The 20,217-nt window shown below is 39.9% G+C and overlaps 1 protein-coding gene across 11 annotated transcripts in view; it reads right to left on the bottom strand.

Annotated features, from left to right (window-relative positions):
- Positions 1–255: 255 nt before the first annotated feature.
- The window catches only part of DAB1 (DAB adaptor protein 1), a 436,638-nt gene continuing 416,676 nt past the window's right edge, over positions 256–20,217 (bottom strand). For all 11 annotated transcript variants that reach the window (XM_039380595.1, XM_027748810.2, XM_027748812.2 and 8 more), the window contains 6 exons: positions 17,508–17,570; positions 16,245–16,353; positions 13,337–13,885; positions 12,382–12,509; positions 11,357–11,455; positions 256–3,304 (listed from right to left, as the gene is read on the bottom strand). In XM_039380595.1, the coding sequence (XP_039236529.1) occupies positions 11,372–11,455; positions 12,382–12,509; positions 13,337–13,885; positions 16,245–16,353; positions 17,508–17,570 (933 nt within the window). In that variant the 3' untranslated portion in view covers positions 256–3,304; positions 11,357–11,371. The remainder of the gene's footprint in view (positions 3,305–11,356; positions 11,456–12,381; positions 12,510–13,336; positions 13,886–16,244; positions 16,354–17,507; positions 17,571–20,217) is intronic.

The raw sequence follows: 20,217 nt of genomic DNA on the forward strand, positions 1-20,217 counted from the left end.
AGAATTACCCCAGAAGAGCAAAAGCTATGAAACAAACTTACTGAAATGACACCTTTTTTTAATGTTTTTATTCATAACAGTATTACATGGTGTGTTACAGAAATTAATGGAAAATTTCTAAAAATTTGTTGGTTTCTTTCATTGTTGTTGAATGCGTTATACATAAAGTTAAAAATAATGTGTCCGTATATGTTAACAAATGGTCATTATCTGAGGTAAAGTTAAAGTAGGTTTAGAAATGTACTGCAACAGTCATTTTATCTTTCTCATCTTTATTAAAAAAATAAGTGTCAGAATGCAGAAATAAAAATGAATGAAAACCACGGAGTAAACATCTTTGCAAAGAAGGTGCCCAGTACGTTATTAGATGAAAGGTTTCATCAGACACTTGGATGACTACGATCTATCAAAATATCTTTTCATGACAGGTAAAGATCAAGAACCTACGGGGGATGATTACAGGATGGCTGGTGGGATTCCCTGGTTTTTAAATTTAAAGTGACGAATTTAGTGCTAGTGAAGGATGAGGGATTAAACAATTGCACAAGCTGGATATTTCAGTTATCTACAATACCGGTACAGTGCAGAGGCCCTCCAGCCCTCTCGACTCAGCATCTCAACCATGACAAGGACGATCATATGACAAGACAACTTGGAACTGATTTTATTCATGAGCATTGGTAAAGGTAAGACAAAGGTCCGTGGTGATGGTCCAGCCGTCTCTCAGGAGACACTAAAATTCCAGCCTCATTCCCTCGGCACCTATTCGTTAATGATCCGCTTCCTATAAATATGATGTCAATGGATCCTCTGAGACATAAATCTCTTCTTTCAACGTTTTACCCCATAACTGGAAATGCACTGACAGTACTAAATCTCAAATGTCTATGATGAACCAAAACTGTCTTTGAGGTTCCACGTGTAGGACAAAACCCAAAAAAACCACTGAGGAAGAAAGTAGCACCACTGTGCAAATTATGAAAATATTCTTACAGAAATGTCCTTTAGAAACACTTTTACCTCTGCTTTTAATCCTGAAACACTCAAATCTGCCAAGTTTTAAATATCTTTTCCAGTTAGAAAACTTGATCTTTCTTCAGGTGGGAAAATAAGATTTGCTACAAAGCTGTTTGCACATGACTAAGGAAGAAGCATCAGATGACCGTGAATGAGGATAAAAGTTCTCTGCAGGTTCATTAGGTCTATTCACAGCTAATTTTTCATTCACATACATTCGGTAACGCACATTTCTCTAATTTCTCTAATTCAAAGTAAAAGACTGGAATCATGTTTTGAGATTTTTTTGCACATACCAACAGTTGCCACCCCAGTTATTCTGTCTTCTAAACCATTTTTAGCTTATAACAGAGACGAAAGAAAGTAAAACATTTATAACTCCAGGCCTATTTTAATCATGACAAAAAATGTAAATCCTAATGTGCCAATTTAAAAACAAAATCTGCACAATAACCCTAAAAACTGATTAATCATTTGATTTCTTTAACCTTTTTTCCTTTTTCTATTTTTTTTTTGTTTTTTTTCTTCTTTTTTTGTCTTTTTAGTGTTAAACCACTAAATTCAATATACTGTAACTGCATAGGAACATCAGGAAAACACATTTGACCTGTATAACAATTCTCTGTAGGGCAAAAATATATAGATTCTTTATGAAAATCATGTGCTAAACATATGAACCCAAACACTGCACTTTTGTTTCATAAATGTAAAAAAAGGAAGTTTTAAATTCTTTTGTTCTGCATGTAAACAGTTTGATGACTTCTATGCAGAGGTTCAAAGGAATGTCTATGAAATGTGAGCTCTTGTAAGTGGAATATGTCCGTGTGATAGCGCTAGACCATAAAATCAAGTGTTCCCATTAATTTTACTAGTCGCTGACAAGCTGACTGCTTTTGGCAAATGCACTTGAGCTTCAGCCCATTATTGTAAGCATGTGAAAAAACATGTGATGTGAGAACCACAAATTGGGTTTGCCACCCCTCCCAAGCACTGCAACTTGCTACCTTCTCTACTGTGTAATGGCATTAGTAAAAGAATTTTCATAACATTTATATTTACAAAAAAACTGGCAATTTTCATTCAAACTCCTTAAAGCCATTTCCCCTTAAACATTTAAAGAGTTTAACAGTAAGATTTTTTTTTCAAGTTATAAAATAAAAATCCCATTTGATTTTTCTGATGTACAAAAAGTGATAAAGATGAACAATTTGATCACAGAATCAGTTTGTTATTCCAAAATCCATGCCGTCCTTGTCCCATTTGTAAAGTCCGCTTCAGCCAAACTCTTAAACCAGAAGCATACCAGTATTATTTGGCAAATGATTTTTTTTCATCAAAAATGGCACACAGAGAAGAAAACACTTGTCTGCATAGCATTACAGCAGCAAGATACTGAAGAAATAAAAATATTCCTTTTCTGTACTTTGTTTAGAGTTTCCTAGGAAATACTGACTCTTTCGTCTTTCCTCAGTGGGACTCCAGGTCCTTTCTCTACCCACAACATGAGTATTCCAACAGAAAGCAGCATTTCTTCCTCATGATGTGCTAGAACTTAAAGGTCCATTTGGCAACATTTCAGTCAGGATGGATAAACAACCGAGTTTCATTCTGTGGTTTCAAGTTAGGAATCATTTCCGCAGGAGGCGTTCTGCTGTTAGATCTGTCACTCATACAAAACTACAGAATAAGAAATAAAATAAAAAAAAAAATGACACCACCAGTATTTTTTGTTGTTGTTATTTAAATATGTCTACATAGGGAAAAAAAAGGGTCAGGATCAGCCTGATGTAAATGATGATGAAAAACATGTCACCGTGACATAAAAAGTGCCGACTTGTGCCCCAAAGGCTGTTGAATGATAATGCCACTGCTACATACAGACTCTGCTTTTTGCTCAAAAGAAAAAGGAATGTCTATTACTCAATATGTGGCACACAGAAGACAACAAATCTTTAAAAGAAGACCGAGGAGTAAGATTTCCTAGTCTGGATACCCACCACTTGTGGGGACGGGGCTGGACTCGTGGTATGATAAGCAGGGAGAGTTTTTATTTTGTGCTGCCATAGGAATCTGCCATTGGTTGCCAAAAAAAAACACATCAGGAACACTCGAAGAGCCAGTCCAGAAGGGCAATCTCGCTCCTTGTCAGACAAAATCAATTGGAAAAAAGCATGAAAGCCAAAGGCCTGCCAGGTTGTTGGGTTTCGTTTGAGTCTTGGAGCACCACAAGACTGTAACAATGCTATTTCTTAGGTCTGTTAATCTGGGCGTAGAGAGGTTCTGCTTCCTGGGGATAACAAAAATAAAATAAGCGGAGATGTCTCCAGACAGCATTTTTAGAACATTTTAAGAACATCTGCTTGAGAACAGCAACACTTTGTCAGTCAAAACCCAAAGGAAGTGTTTGCTTTCTGTGCTGCCTTGAGTGATCAGGGTACTCAGGGTAAATTGTGAAGAAAACAGGACATTATTTCAGAAAATGAATGCTTACTAGCAATTTCCTCTTCCAGCACTGGCCATGCACTGATTTTCACTGCTGGGCATAGACATATGAAGAAATTAAATAATAATTTATCTGACTGGATGCTTGGAAGTTTAGAGACCAGAAGTGTAGCCGGTATAAAAGGCTGTTACTCATCCCAGGCTAAGATACCCCCCCCCCCAGCAGCACAACAGCAGAACAAACCTGTGGGTTTTACACAACTCAGGGAGAAAACCACTTGCAAACAGAAACCGCTGCGGAAAGCTGAGCTAATGAAGTTGTGATGGGATTTAAAATAACAACATGAGTTGCCTATGAAGAACGAGGAACACTAGCCCAGCTCAGTTTGATTAGGAGTCTGTAGAACTATTAGTACAATCATTAAAGCCAGGAGGACAGTGTGTCAATTTGCTAACGGATACTTCCTGGGGAATTTCCTGGATGGGGAGGGGGAAAAGCTGCCATGTTCTTCAGCGTTGCTTCATAACTGACACCCTGTGCTTAATACTATGTTCATCTTGGCTGCAGTGGGAAGCAAATCACCCATGGACCCTGGAATCCATTCTACTTCATTTCCAGAAAGTAATTTATTAAACTAAGAATGACATCTAAAAAAAGAACAAGACAGGCAGAAAGGCTAATTAATGCCATACTGCATTAACTCTCCACAGCTTGATAAATATTCAAATACCACGCCACGACGTTGAATTTAACCAAGTTAGAATCAACTCGTGTTACAGCAGCATTAGCAGGAGCTGACTTTGAGCAAAAAAACCTCTGAAAGTTGGCAAATCACTGGGTACTGCGGAGCAGAGACATGTCTGCCAGGGGATGGCACAGGATTTTAATCACTGCTTATACAAATGCTGAGGATGGGAAAAACAGCCCAAAGGGAGATTCGTAGGGCTGTATGTACTCTGTGCCCAGGGTACCTGGCCAGTGTCCTGTCCCAGTGCCCCCTCCTGCTTCACTGTGCAGCTTGTGTTGAATGAGGAGCAAACACAACAAATCCAAAATATGACCTGTTTCCTCCATGCCAAGAAAAGTTGTCTCTTATTCTCTGAAATTACTACATTTCTGGACCGTGCAGGGACCCTGTTTCCCCATCTCCTACCTACATGAAGCCCTTGAGTACACTACAAGCATTATGAGAGGATGAGAGAAATCCTCTGGAATGATTAAATAAAGGCTTCTGAAATTATCCTGAGCAAGAAGCAAATATATTTTGTGACCTTGAAAAACCAAAGGTAATCAGAAGAGATGACTGAGAGTAAATAACTGCATTTCACATACTGTGTGTTAAGTCTACCTGTGCCAATTTTCACGTACCACAGACATGAAGCTGCCAGAATGATCTATCACAGCTAGTTCAGAGAAAATCTGTACTAATTAATGTGTGAACCTGACACACACCAGGCCATTCTTCAGGCAGTTGCTGAACCTGAGGTGATTGCAAAGCGAAGTGAAAAGAAGGAGAAGAAGAAAAGGAGAGGGAGGGAGAACACCCCTTTGGAACAAAAGATGTCAGTTTTCCAAATGCCTTCAGGGGAAAAAAGAGCTTTTCAAAATGTCAAGCCTGCTTGTTAGAGCTGTCCTCAAATATCCTTAAGATATGCAGATGTGCTTAAGTAACAAGTGTCCTAAGGTGCCACTGAACTTGACACCCTTGGAAGAGGAGGAGGAGCTCATCATCGGTCATCAGCACTTTACATCGCACATGAGGCAGCCTTTACATTTAGACCAGGGCATTTTGCATGAAAAGTGTGTTCTTATGTCTTCCTTTCAGTTGATTTCCCCCTTCAGATGCCTAAATGAGAAATTAATTGCAGTAATTGTGTGCAATCTTCCCCGCCAAAGTTTTTGTGTCAATGTCTGAGATTTGTTTTCTAATATTATTTTGAGCTAATTCAAGCAGCACATCGTGCCTGTAGCCCAACATTGCAAATGGTATCTGTAAAGTATTGACACGGTACTCAAAAGGGTAAAAGAGAGCAGAAAGGGATAGAAAAGAGGCAAAAGGAGAGTTGAGTGCTGTTGACTTCATGAGTAGTTTCTCTCACAGTGCTGGGCACTGTTTTGGAGGGTCTCGAAATCAGAAATACACCTCCTTTTTGTACACACTCCATGCAAAAGTCACAGGCTTGTTGTGAAAAGGCAGGTGAGCATAACTCTTCTCACAGTATCAGAACCATCTCAGCAATGTTTTCTGCTTTCTACTTCTACCACTGCATTAGGAACAGACTCGGAGGGAAGGAAAGGAAAGAACTGGTCTTTGTCAGAACAAAAAGAGACAAACAAACAATATAGCAAACAAAGCTGCCAATTCACATAAACCCCTTGAATCTCAAAGTGTTTTCCTTTCTGAACTGGCCCAGAAGCACTGGTGATGTGCTTTCATCAATCTACAGGGAGAAACCAAGATGACAACTGGAAGCACCCTTTTTTTTTGCTGCTATATTCTAGAGATAGTTCATGCTGCAAATCAGTTTATTCTTATTTTAAGACTGCAGCAAACTGTAAGTATTTCTGGTGTAGCACACTACTGCATGGGACAACAAGGTCGCTAATGCATTTGAATAACATTATGTAAATACTAGAAGTAAATTTGCATCCAATTTAAAGATATTAACATCGGCTCCCCAGCAGAACTAATCACTGGAGAACATCTCCTGAAAGACTCAGAACCTACTTAGGCTTGCAGAGGTGAACTCACTCACAAAACATAACACGGGACTGGGTTAGGAAGAGACTATTTTTACCGTGGCAGCCCTTTCATCACTTTGAGACACCCTGCTACGTGCAGAGCTTCAGGCAAGATGTACTCAATTGAAGAGGTGAGGCCTGCATAGATTTCCTTGCCCTTTACAACAGATTCTCAGTGCCAGTTTTACTCCTGGCTGACTGATCAGAAAGGGCAGGCTCAAACGATAAGAGTTTCATGAAATAAGAGTGCTGGAGAGCCAGACAAAATGAGCATCTTGTGCTGGGGATGCAAGTGAAAGGGGTGGGAGTGTGATGCGTCTTCACTGTTTATTGCATGCTGACTCAGCAAAATAGGACATAGTAAAGTTGGCAAGCGGGGATCAAATTAAAGATTTTTGGTGATAAGACAGGTCATTCCTATTGGCCCATTAACAGCCAGTTTTTATTTATTACTTATTATTCATTATTAATTTTTAATATTTAGGGGTTTTCTTACAGCTAACCTCTATTAGCAGCATAAATATACCAACCTTCTAGTTCAGGATTATGACTGGAGAATGCCTCTGTTCTTATTATAAACCTACCTAGGAATATTTCCTAGTTTCAAATATCCAGTTTAATTATTATAATTTTAAAAGTTTCTGTCATTTTAGTATCAAGATGGATGCTGTACATCCACAAAATGAAAAAGCAATGAGAACTACTCAGAAATATGAACCTGCTCCATCTTGGTCCCATTATAAAACTGAACTGCAGCCATGAAACATGCTGATTATTTCTGGGCTCCTTTCCTAACAAAACAGTAGCTACACAATTATACTTCCCATCTACATATCTGCCAATTCTCCTTCAAAACTTCTGAACCCAATGGTCAGTTCCAGTTGTTCAGAAGTCTCAAAGATACTAAAATATCACAAGTAGATTTTTAAAATCAGTTGTGCAGAAGACAGGGAACTTTTAAATGACCTCATTACAGATAAAGTGAGGAGAGCTTATCCCCAAATTGAACTGCTGAGATGCCAGTCAGCAAGGACCGTGGCTCTACATAAGCTACACAGTATGTTTTCTCTTGTTTGGAAGAAAAAGCTAGAGGAATGGAAGGGCACATGGCTACTTCAGGTGGGATTGATAACCCTGGAATAAGTGAGAAGCCTGTGTATAAGCTGGTCACATGAAAACTAACAACTTGGAGAGGACTGTAGCAGTGGAGATGGAGGCAAATCTGTAGGATGGCCCCGTTCACAAAGCAGCCTGAATTTCTCTGCTCATGGCCCTTCAGATTCCCTGGGAAATACAGTGATGAACAACTGCGTATGAGACTTGAAATATAAATTTTAGGATTTCTCTGGAATGAAACAATACTTCCCAAACTGTGATCCCTTTCCAAAGACATAACACTACTTCTCTCAGGAGCACAGCCCTGCTCAGTGCTGTGTCTTCAGTTTGAGAATGAAAGTTCTAGAGCCTACCAAGAACAGGTCACCTATAATCATTATGAATTTCTTGTTGGACTCTATACAGTTCCTACTGAGTCAGGTGAATGATAGGAAGAGGTCTTGCAAATACAGGCTTTAATATGTGGAGCCCATTCCAAATCCTGGTGCAATAGAAAAGGGGCAGAAGGAAGAGGAGGATGAAGAGTCAGCTTGATATGCCCTCCTGAAGATCACTAAGCTCCCAGATAAGCCAGTGCTTTGTCCATAATTTTCTGTTTTCTCTCAACTTCCTAAAACCAGTCCAAATAAAGAATTATAGCAGTCCATCCTGGAGCTGACTAAGACTATTAGGAACATTTATCACTAAGAATGGCATTTGCTCAAAGATAGATGATGGCAGCAGGCCACTGAAGTACCACCAAAAGCTGATAGACAAATATTCTAATGAACTGTTGCTCTCCTGACAGTGCTGATAGCATTGTGAAGGGTGTGACATATTTTGAGGGCTTATAATTGTCTGCACACATTTCACAGAACAACTAAACAATTTTTTCAGGAAGCTATGCTTTAGCCACAAATGTTTTGAAGGTTTCTTGAGAATCTCTCATGAATGATTGCCAGTGCAAGTTTTGAACTGGGCAGCATCTCACTAGAGCTGCATTTGTTCCTCTGTTCAAACTTCTTGCTTTAATGTAAAATGTCAATAATAAGATATGTTTAACACATTGGGTAGAATTGCAGCTAAAACCAGTTCTTTCCCTCTCTCTCCTTTCCTCATAGTTACCCCACACACAATCTAAAGACAGCAGTAGGGATACAACATTAATCAGCTGAAGATGGCAGTCATCTGATTCAGTGTTCTCTTCACCCCTTCTGGAAAAAGACTATCCAACCTCAATGGGGTGCACAAACAAAAGGAAAACAAGCAAATACAAATCTTGCTATATAAACAACCCTGCAAAGAGTTGATCTTATTTCACCTGTGAAAGTTAGGCCTCTCTGCTTCTTATCTTCAACCATAGAGGGACAAAAATGTAACATACCCATAAAGTGTCACATGTACCTACTAAGAATTCATAGCTATTTGTGGAAGAGTGACTTATAGAACAGTTACTGGTAGGATTAGGATTTTGAGAGCTGAAGTTGAAGATTGCAAAAGGAAGAGAGGAAAAATAGGAGAAAAGAAGATAGTAGCTAAATGATAATATAAAGTATCAGAAGGAATCAAGACATCAAATTGCTGTGGTACCTTGAAAGACCAGGGTGCAAAAAGCTAGGCAGGTGAGTATTCTGACTACATCAAGATAAGTAAAGATACTGTATGGGCTGATTTCAGAGATGCTGGGAACAGATATATTTGAAATTTCTGCACACAATACTATGCTGTGCTCCCGAGTGGTCCATTCAGCCGAGTTGTTACTGTGCTGTTCCTGGGGTAAGAACCATGTTCCAAAGAGTGAAGTAATCTCCCATCTAAGCCACAAAAGTGGCTTTTATGCAGACTGTGATTCTTTTGTACTACATGTTTCTCCCCATTAAGTTTCTCTCCAAATGCAGAGCTCAATACACAACTCAGTAGTAAGTCCTGAATTGATAATTTTCCATGGAGATTAGACTTCCCATTGCTCTGATGATACCAGGCTTCAGAATTCGATGGGCTGGCTTTAGCAAGTGGATTTCCTACAGACTGTTGCTGAATGGCTCTGCACAGAGCCACAATGATATTAGTGAAACTTCACTGGATAGGGGCTTTCTTTTTGTTCAGCTTCCTGTTCCTGCCAAAAGCTTCTAGGAATTACTGTAATATGATAATCAGTAACATTATTTAACATTTCCCAGAATATATTCCTGAGAAGTATATATATTTGATGCAAGACTCTGCAGATTAACAAAAAATACAGAAAAACCATATGGAATCACTGCTAATATATTGTTCTTGTAGCTCCCAGATACTCTTGATGGGTAAAAGAGCGTATTTTGCTATGTGTTACATAAAAGCAGAACAAAAGGAGTCCCTCACTCAACTCCCTTACATGGTAGGATGCATTACCAGACTTAAACTACTGTTTCAAGTTCTATCCAGAACTCCTGGCAGGTAAATGTGTGTGATGGTAGTTTAGCAATGATTTTAACTATATCTGTGACTGTCAAAAAATTAGAGATTTTATCATTACTCTCCCCAGGATGAATTTCAGAATTATCCCGAGTATGACAAACCATAATAAACAAATGTATGTGGATTTCCAGAGTGTAGGACTCAGACAAAAGTCAAATCCTCTTTCTTGACCTAGGAAAGAATTCTTGGAGTGGTCTGAAGCTGGGAGAGCTGGTGATGTCAGCAAAGACACAGCCAAATTATTATGTGGCACCATCCACCTGCAGAAGCAGTTCTCACTGGAGTAAATATCAAACGCTCTTGCTAGAGCAGCTCATCCCAGCTTGACTGCATCCTTACACTGTCATTTTTAGACTCAATGAGACACAAAGCTTAAAGCTACTTTTGCTTCAGCCCTCCAAGAGCTGAGCATTACATTGGTGAAGCTAAAGAAGGGGGAGATGCCTTCTCACAGCACCGCATATTATTAAGAGATAATCTTATTCTTCCCAAATGGATCAAAGCTAAGTTGCTCTAAGATTTTTTTAAATCATATTTAATGCACAAAGTAAACTGACTCCAAATGAAACTATTAATTCTGAGTTGAAACCAAGTTACTTTGGCTCAGGATGGGTAAGTCACTAGTAAACCCAGTGCAATTTCTGTACAAAAATGGAAAGGGTTCTACCGCTGTTACTTATTTGCTCCAGGAGCTCTGTGCTGGAGCACAGAAGCCGTATCAGATCACATATTTGGGCAATATCAAATACTGCAGAATGGCAGATAGGGAAAAGACAAGGAAACATATCCTTCAAATAGCAACACTAGAGAGTCTTTGGATGGAACAACAATGCTTAGCCCTCATAAAACTTTGTAGCTTCACTGTCTTTTTGGTAAAACATATTTACTGTATTGAAACAAATCACAGAACATTCACTGGGAGCCACATTTTCTACCATGTTCTGTAACACAAAAGACGAAAAGATTGTTTTTCCCGTCTGTCTGAATTTAAATGACTTACATTGATGAGTAATTTTTAAGACATCAGTATACCAATGCTAATATGAATGATCATAATTTTCTAATGTTTTTAATTTGCAGTCGGAGATAAAAATACACAAACCCATTTCAATATTTTTTACAAGCAGATAATAAACGTGCTTCTTCTACTGATTATCGCATTGATTTAGGGTAGAGACATTCATGTATCATTATATAATTTTATTTAATGATTGTTATGTCTATGGGTAAGATGTCTTATTCCATTTAATATGTTACATCTGACTGAAGGCCAGAGTGGATTTGATTAAAAAAATACATTGTTAGTAATGGCTCAGTTTCCCTATTTGCCCTTAGAATTTGAACACAAAGTAAAATAAGTCTACATTTCTTTAAAGCATGCAGGCAGCTGAAACACACATATTTGCATAAGCTGCAACACTTAGTGAATGGCAAAAGCCATGCAAACCACCAAGCATGAGAAATACACTGTGGATGATGGAGAGGTCAAACGGAAAGATGAAAGGGAAAAATAAACCATGCATCCATGAAAGCAATGGTAGGCACTGGTGGGAGAATAAGTGAACACCTCAAGGTGTAGAGAAAAAAAGGACAGATACCTACCCCAACCTGTGCTATCTAGCTACCGACCTGTGGACTTATAGTATCACCAGTTGGCTCACCAAATGGATCACTTGTGGAGGAGGCCTGAGACCCATCAGGCTAGAATACAAGAACATAACACCTTTTTTTCTCAACAATAGAAAGTGAAAAGTCAACACGAGGTTATTTTCATGCTGTGGGCATAGCAAGTACATCCTATCTCATGAAAATCAGGAAGTGAGACCTCACCCCTGATATGTTCTCAAAAGCCATAATGGTTTGCTATAGCTGATGCAGTCAGGAAAGAACCTCCCCAGTTCCTGCTGGAGCCCAGGCAGAAGCTGCCACAGACCTCAGAAGGTACTGGATCAGGCAAACCAGAACTGCAAAAAGCCCTGAAAGCCAGTGAAACCATGTGAATCAGAAAGAGTCCAAGCTTGCATTATTTTGTACCTTTGGGTCCTTTTGTCATACAGACTCCCTCTTGCCTTTGGCTCACTCGGGCTCTTACCTCCCTAAGACACCTTGGGACTTACAGTCATTGCTTGGATAACATTTCTTGCTTTGGTCCATAAAGGCAAAGAAATCACATATTGAGGGCCAGAACATTGAGGAATGTAACTAGGCAAACAACTGGGATGCAAGAATGTGCAAGACAACATCAACCATCATTTTAACACACAGACTCTCACATCTTTCTTTGCAGCCTCACCATGTTTGTTGTTTTACCTCAGACTTCCTTACCATGAGTAAGTGAATGCTGGTATGCTAAAAAAGGGATTAGATACAACTAACATATACAGCCTCACATATGAACTCTGAGTTTGGTTCCTTGTATGCAATATTAGTGCATATCAATGCAAAAGCCATGCTATCAGCTATCAAACCCAAAGCAGGACGTGAATTCTGTCTGCAGCCCCTCCTTAAGTACCACCCAGCCCTACTGGAATAGTTACTTCTGACACTACAAAACAACATTTAATTAACTTGTGTCTTTTCTAGCTAAAAAGAGACAATAAGGGCTTAGAAACCTTGTTGCTACTCACAGCCTCTGGCTCCTCACTTTTGCTTGGGCTTTCAAACCCCTCTTCAAAGAGGTCATCTGCAGCAGGATCACTCGTATGAGACGCTGATGATTTTGATGGAGAACTCTGTCTGGGTGCAGGGGTTGGAGCTAAACAAAGATTAAGGTAACAGCAACAGAATATATTCTGTTAATTTCTTCAGAAAGACACAGCAGCACAGAATTTGCTCATGCTTTATAGCCTTCAACTTTATTACTCTCAAAAATTATTTTCTGATGAGGAGCTGTACGAGGTAAATTTGAACACATTATCAACTCCATGTATTTGATTTCATTTGGCAACTTCTAAATTAAGTTTGGCTGCATCTGGCCTGTGTCTTCAGGAGCCAGGGAGATGCCACTACATTACATTAAGAATGTGTGAGTTGCCTGCCCTCTGGCAGGTAATTGAACCAGAAGGTCTCTGTCTGACTCCTGGTAAATCTGTGTCTCATGAACTCCTCTTTTCAGCAACCTGCAAAATCCCCCATCTCCATGCTATGAACACCATAAGCTTTATTTTACAACTCTTCAATGTATTTCCCCACATGTCCAGTACATCAAGCTATTAAAATAAATATCCATCCCCTAATTTCTGCAAGGTATGGCTTGCATGGGACATGAGTGAAACCATTTGTAAGTCTGAATGTCATAGGCATTTGCCAAACAGCTTGCATGGCCCTACCACAAAACACATATTACTATCTTAGAAATTAAATTTCAGACTTCAGCTATCTGGGTTGTTGATCTTTGTGATCTCTGAAATTCCTCTCTGATATTTTCCTTTATGGCTGGAACACATTTAATAAGCTGGACATGCATGAAGATTCTCAGTTTGTATCTGTGTTGGAATTTACTATATGAAAAACCAGAAATAAGTACTTTGAGGAGCGGTCACATCTGAGGAAAGGTATGGCTGAAAGCATAGGAATACTCACGTGAATTTGTAGATGGTGTTGTGGAAGTCACAGGAGTCAAATTTAACTGAGAGATGTCAAAATCATCACAATCATCTGCTTCCTGTGCCATCCCAACTTTATTAAAGTAACTTGAGAAGGCCTCTGAGGTACAACTGAGGGAAGGCTGATCTGGTTTTCTTGATGGCACTGGTGGAGGCTGAGCCATCTGGAAATCTTTAAACATTTCTTTTCCCATTTTCTGTCTGGGTCTGTCTGTCTGTGGACTCGATCTGTTGGAATCACTTGTGGGTGGAACTGTAGCTATAGGAGCAATGGTACCTTGAAACATGGCTGCTTGTAAAGGCAAAACAGTTTGTGTTGGCATGAAGGCAGTTGGTTGGAACTGACCAGCTACAGATGGCCACGGCTGCTGAGTAGGAGGAAAAATACCGGGCTGGCCCCACGCTATCGGCTGTCCTCCCTGCATCACCTGAGCAACTGGAGGCTGAGCACCCATGGCCAACTGCTGTTGAACAAGTGGTTGCTGTCCCCAGAAGGAGGGCAGAACAGCTCCCATGGCAACATAACCTTCAAAGAATAAAGAAAGCAGAAGGGGGGGAAAAAATGAGATGAAAGATTTTAATGCTACTATCAACAGCACGCAGAACAAGCACAATAAATCAGAGATGTGCAAGCTACATTAGTGATCCCAGAGCTTCAGCACACTTGAAAAGAAAACTGAAAGACATAGTTGGATTCACATCACTGAGCAAATACTCGTATACAGAACCACAGGCTGGTGGGTATCGGCAATAATCCTTCCTCTCATCTGAACAAAAACCTCTCCTTCCTCAGTGAGCACCCCCTGCACCTGTGAAGACCTGTGTGCATGGACCTGGTCAGCAGCTGGGCACTGGGCAGCTCCCTTCCATGGTGCTCTGTTAAAGCAGGGCCAGTTTGGTCAAACCACTCACCAGAACCACAACAGCTCCCAAACCACTTCCTAAACTCGCCCCCTTCCAGCACAACCCTCCTCCACACCACTGAGTTCTGCAGGCTCTTCTTGCAACCCTGACTGCCCCACCCTCTGCCTTTCGCCTCTGCCTGTCCTTGGAGAAGGAGCTCTGGGACCGAATATGATGCACAGAGTCAGGCTGGGATGGATGCTAAAAACGAGCAGCCAGAGCAAGCAGAGGGAAGGAAGAGGATGCTCAGGATTCCCTCTTGCCTGCTGCAGTTCCTCATCCTTTTCACTTTTATTCTTTGTTGGGGAGAGGGACCCACCAACACCAGTCAACTCCTGCCAATGGCACAGCTGCCAAACTGGTTCTAAGGGGCAGGGAAGCACCTCTATATATGTTATATGACAGCTCAAGGGCTCTCTAATGACAGTGTGACCTTCTTGCAAGAGAACAACTCTTCTGACACAGTTACAGTTCAAACCATTTGGACTCCGAAAAGCAAAGGAAGTGTCTCAAATTGCATAATAATAATAATGAAAAAAAGAGCCCAGATGAATTCCAATTAGAACCCCTCACATGTGGTTATTACCCAATTACTTGAGAACATCAAAAACATCTTGAGCTTCTGCTGCACTAAATACCTAATAACAACAAACTGCTTCAGGTATTAGGCTAGTATAACACCCCTCTGGTTGGGGAAAAAATTAAAGACTAAAACTAAAATTATAATTGCTTCCTGTCAGACCTGAAGCCTCCTCTCAAGCTACCAAGAGGTTGACTGTGTAGGAATTATATCATCAGGTGCTTTTTTATTTACAACAACAAAAAATACTCTGAAACTAAAACTATTATAAAAAATCTTACAAATTAAGTCACCTAATATAATTACGTTCCACTGACAGAAGTACTGTGCTTTACAGATACACTGTTTCACATTTAAATTCATTATTTATTGCTAATACTTTGCAATATGTAACTTCTCTTTCATCTTTAATAGCTTTAAAACTGTTGTTTCTAATTTGAGTGTTTCCTGAGTCCTCCTGTACCTTTTCCTCTTCACTGTATTTCTAGGTTGTTTTGTAATCCTAAATGTGAGGGTGCTTGCAATATTGTAAAGGGAAAAGCCCAAAATAAAATAAAAAAATAGAAACTGAACTTTGAAAGACCAAATTACTGAGTGATGAAAGGAACAGTAGCTCAGATACATTTCTTTTTCAATAAATGGCCACGATGGATTCTCCAGATGTCCTTTCATCTTGCCCCTGCTGTAACCTCATCCCAGCAGTGAGAGTTTTCATCTGATATTATCCCCAAACACTTCACCATCACTGTAACCTTTCTGAGATCGGATGCCATCAGAGAAGGAGTTAACCAATTAGAAAGGCACTATTGAATGATTCAAGGCATTCCTGCTCCTCCTTTCTTTTCCTAAGGGGAGCTGAGAGTGCTGCTTTCGCAGCATATCCAGGGAGAGATCAGCAGTCAAACCACACACCTCTCAGTCTGTGCAGAATGTTACTAAGCTTTGGAATCCTGAGCACTTTGAGGAACACAAGTCTAAAGGACATCTCAGGACTTGACAAAGTGGAACACTTTTGAAGCACAATCAAATTCTCTGTGTCTCAGCCTCTATTTACAGGAGACAGCAGAGGATACTCACCCCTTCCACAAAAAACCCAAAGTTAAACAAAATGCTTTTTTCTCTCTTGCTATTGTACCTAGCAGGTATGTTATCCAGATGTCTGAACTATGCCTGAACTCCCAGTGACTTTTTTGGCTTTTGCTTTAAAAAATGTGGGCAAATTCAAACTAATGTACTCCCTGCTTGTTAAAGACTTGCTTTGCCTTGCCCTGGAGCACCGACCTCAAAAACCTTCCCCACTTCCACCGTGCTAGATTAATGCCCCAAGTACTGAAATGCAAACCAGAGCTACAAACTGATCACCAAATCTGAGTCAAGCCTGTAATTCCAGTACATTTCTTACCTGAGGGTACGGCAGCAGTGCTGAAAGGTACAGAACCAAACATGTCTGTACTAGCAGGAAGTGACTGGGATGAAGATGGGATAAAGGCATCACCTGGAGTAGCAGGAGTCTGCAAGAAGAAAGGAATAAAATCCAAGGGTGACATATGAGCTGCAGCTTCTGCTGCACATACTTTGCTGCCACATCATCCATAACTCTAAAAATCCAGGTTTGGTGTAAAGAAAGAGAATAAAGAAAGAATGAAAAGATGTAGAAGGAAAGAAGCAATAGAAATAAGAGCATTAGAATTTGCTGGTAACAGGATTAAAACAAAGAAAAGGAGAGACTTTCTATTAGAAGAGAAAAATCAAAATGAAATTTGCCTGGAATACATCACATGCCAAATATTGACATAATTTCCTTCTCCAGAACATACAGACTTGTAATTCTAGATATTAGGTGACAATCAGGAGAGGCAGTGACCAAGGCATTAATGTAAGAAACAGTTAAGGTAAATGAAGAATCTGCAGGAAAAGTGAATAAATATTGCTTCTAATTAACCAACAGGACCAGAAACATAGGTCTACACTAAAGGAGAAGCCCAATCCAATTGAGTAAGCTAAGGATGAGCAAGCAGGACTTTGAATATCTAGTGCCAGATATGCTCCAGAATACCTTGGAGATTTGAGGCTCCTGACCTCACATCTCCTTAATTTTCTCAATACATTTATACTTCCTTACAGCTTAATGTAAGGCTCAAAAGCTTTACAGAAAAATGATTGTGTTTTCATTTTATGATGCAGAAAAGCATGTTGAGACAATTTTCATTGCCCTCAAAACACATTCAGCCCTTTCTCTCTCTCTCCCTTTACTGTTTCATCTTCCATCCTTTAACAGCAGTTCTGGGATAGGTGCTTGGTGGAACCAGAGACATGATGTATGAAGCTGTAACTGGATCTTCCTGCAGTGCAGTGGAGAGACAGAGTGCAGTGAAGCATGTCCCTCTGACAAACATCAGGGGAGCAGATCTGCAGCTCAGGTTGTATCATATGTGACACTGAAGGCTATAGTGGAAAAATAAAAATCGAAGATATTTTTGCCCATCATCATGAAGCAGGGAGTCTGCATTCAATTTGCTTCATTTTTATTTTCTTGTAACATAAAAACTAGTTTGAAATTCTCCCCACTGGAATGGTTGATGACCTGAATTGTAAATGTGCTCAATAAATGTGCTGAAAAATATCATGTAAAGTAAAGCACAGTTCAGTTTCCCTGAGTACTCACTGGGGGAGAGGTTACGTCAGGAGGAGTGGACATGTCCCCAAAAAGCTCTAGTTGGGTAACAGCCTGTAAAGAGAAAAAAAATAAAATTTCATTTATCTTTTGAGGAGAAGAAACTGCAAATTAAATGGTTAAAAACAGTAAAGTTATCCAGTAACAGCAAACAATATAAATCCCCCCAAAGGCACACAGACTTCAAATGCCAAGTCCCACATGGAAGAAGCACATGGGTCCAAGATGTGGCATTTTGATATTGCTGATGGACCCAAATAGTCAACAACTGACTCTATAAAACAATTCTGTAGGGCATTGTCCAAAATGAAAAAAAAATGAATAAAGCATGAAAAAATCTATCCAGAACAGGACTGGATGCATTACTGCTCTGCCTTTAACATCAGTGAGCACCAAGCATGATTTATGGCCAGTCCTTTTCCCTGGCTCCTTTTTTAAACACTCATTTCAAGGTCTTAAAACATGGCAGTGGAGTGTGGAGTGACAGAAGGATACAGAAGGGAAGGGCTTTTAAAATACTGCCCGATTTCCCTTTGCCCATGGGACAGGTGTGACCTGGATACGTGGACTTGAAGGAGGATGTACAAATGGGTTACTGCAAGTTTTTAGCTCTACATTTAATTTGTGTTAGAAATATTTTCTCAGGATGTCCTTCAGTTTGAGCTCGAAACAGGTCACCCATATAGACCTCACTAACTGGACCAGGAGAGAAAAAGCACTTTCATAAAAAGAAACACCTTGAGTGGTTGCATAATCAAAGCTCCTAGACATGTTCTCAAGTAAAATTACACGCTTCCACCCATCTGCAAATCAGTTCAGCTGGAGTTCAGGGATGTTAAAGCACAGATTCCTTAGAACTCTGCAGGAAACCTAAATCCCATCTACCACCTTTATCAGGGTGGCTATACTGGAAAGCTTTGATGGGAACACAGAAGTACTCCTCTTCTACCTTTCTTACTGGCTTTCCCTGTATCATACTCAATCACACCTACACACCTGGGAAGGCACAATTCTCATTACAAATGAGATTTAATGCAAATCTCGATTCAGCTCATTGAATCTCCTCCCCAGCTTAGTCACATAAACCTCGCAGCCTCCTATCACATTTCTTTCACTCCTATAGGTTTGAAATCTAGTTGAGTCTTGACCTGCAAAGACAACCCCTCTTAGTGCTTTGGACATTAATGAAACTGGCTGGTCAGGCTTTACAACCTACCAAAGGAGATCACCCCAAGACTTTTTCCTGCCCTCAGCTTTCCAATATAAATGATCCCTTAAGGAATAAGACTACACATATCATAAGTCTATGCAGTTTTTCAATCCAAACTCGATTCCCACATACAAAGATGATGCTACAATCACTTAGACCTGAAGTTCATCTAGCAGCTCAGATGATTCTCAGTTTCATGACAACGATGTACCTAGGGATGAATTATCTCACATTTCCTCACATCATGTCTTATATTAAATAGATCACATTGCTCTAGTGCTATGAAAATGAAATTTCTTCTTAAGGGCTTATATATCCCTCTAACTATCTGCATGGAAATAGAGAAGGGAAAAAGAAGAAAAATCCATGTTTTCTTCGGGGTACACTAATTCTAGTTCATGTTATTGAAATACTGCCAGAAATAGCTTCTGCAAAAAAAAACCCCAACAAAACCCAGCTTGTGAGTCACTTCTGCAGTGTGGACAAACACACCAGGCAGGAGTTGTTAAAATGCTCAGAAAAGTGGGAATGACAACAGCAGCACTCGTTTGGAAATCACTTCAGGCCTCCCGTAGGCACTCCTGACTCAAGAGATGCCAGGTGACACTGAAACACACAGAGAGCCACTTTCTTCTCATCTCTCCAAACTGCTTGTTGAGCATCAATCCTAAACCTGCTCTTTTCCTGCATCACTAGTGAACTATTCACTGTTTGCTCCTTGCTGGTTTGCTGAGGAATACCTTGTGTCCTTTTGAGGAGACCATGAGCAAAGGTTCCCAATGTGCAAAGGTTCCCATCCTATGTGAGGGAGCAGATGAGCAAGCCAGAGAGGATGGGAAAGCACAGGATACATACAGTTACACACTTGTGTGTAGAGTTATACATTTTCTGTGGAACAAAATATTATACGTTTCACAGGAACACTGAAAATTGATAGTCAGCATACTTTTGAACTCAGGATTATATGAATGCATTTGAAAGGTGGTAACTCAGATCTCTGTGCCTCCATTCTCCTGTATAATGGGAATAATAATACTTTTCAGAGTGCTTCAAGGTGATGGATCTTTGGAAACTCTTCGCAGATATAATTCTGTTAAAGCTCTTAAGGGAAACTCTGCAGATGGATTTCTAAACAGGCAGCTGGAGAGAGTGACAGGAAAGTCGACATCACTGTTTGTTATAATAAACCCTCGTTCACAATATTCCCTGGTAAAAAGAAATATATTTACAGAGGAAATATTTCTTTACAGAATAGCAACCTCAAACGCAACAGGAGCTACAGAACTACATCAGAGAACATAAACAAATTTAGTGGGAACACCGTTTATTAATTTACTGACTAGAGGCAGCTTTAAACAGCAATACTTGTAGGTGCATTTTGAAGTCCCAAATGGTTCAGATCTGTAGTAATTTTTCTACAACTCAGTTCTCAGCCTGAATAAATGAATGCATCTTCTCTGACACAGACTTAGTTTTATCCACTTGCAGCAT

The sequence above is a fragment of the Pipra filicauda genome, unplaced genomic scaffold (genome assembly GCF_003945595.2).
Source record: "Pipra filicauda isolate LSUMZ 115617 unplaced genomic scaffold, ASM394559v2 scaffold19_size4547281_pilon, whole genome shotgun sequence".
NCBI lineage: Eukaryota > Metazoa > Chordata > Aves > Passeriformes > Pipridae > Pipra > Pipra filicauda.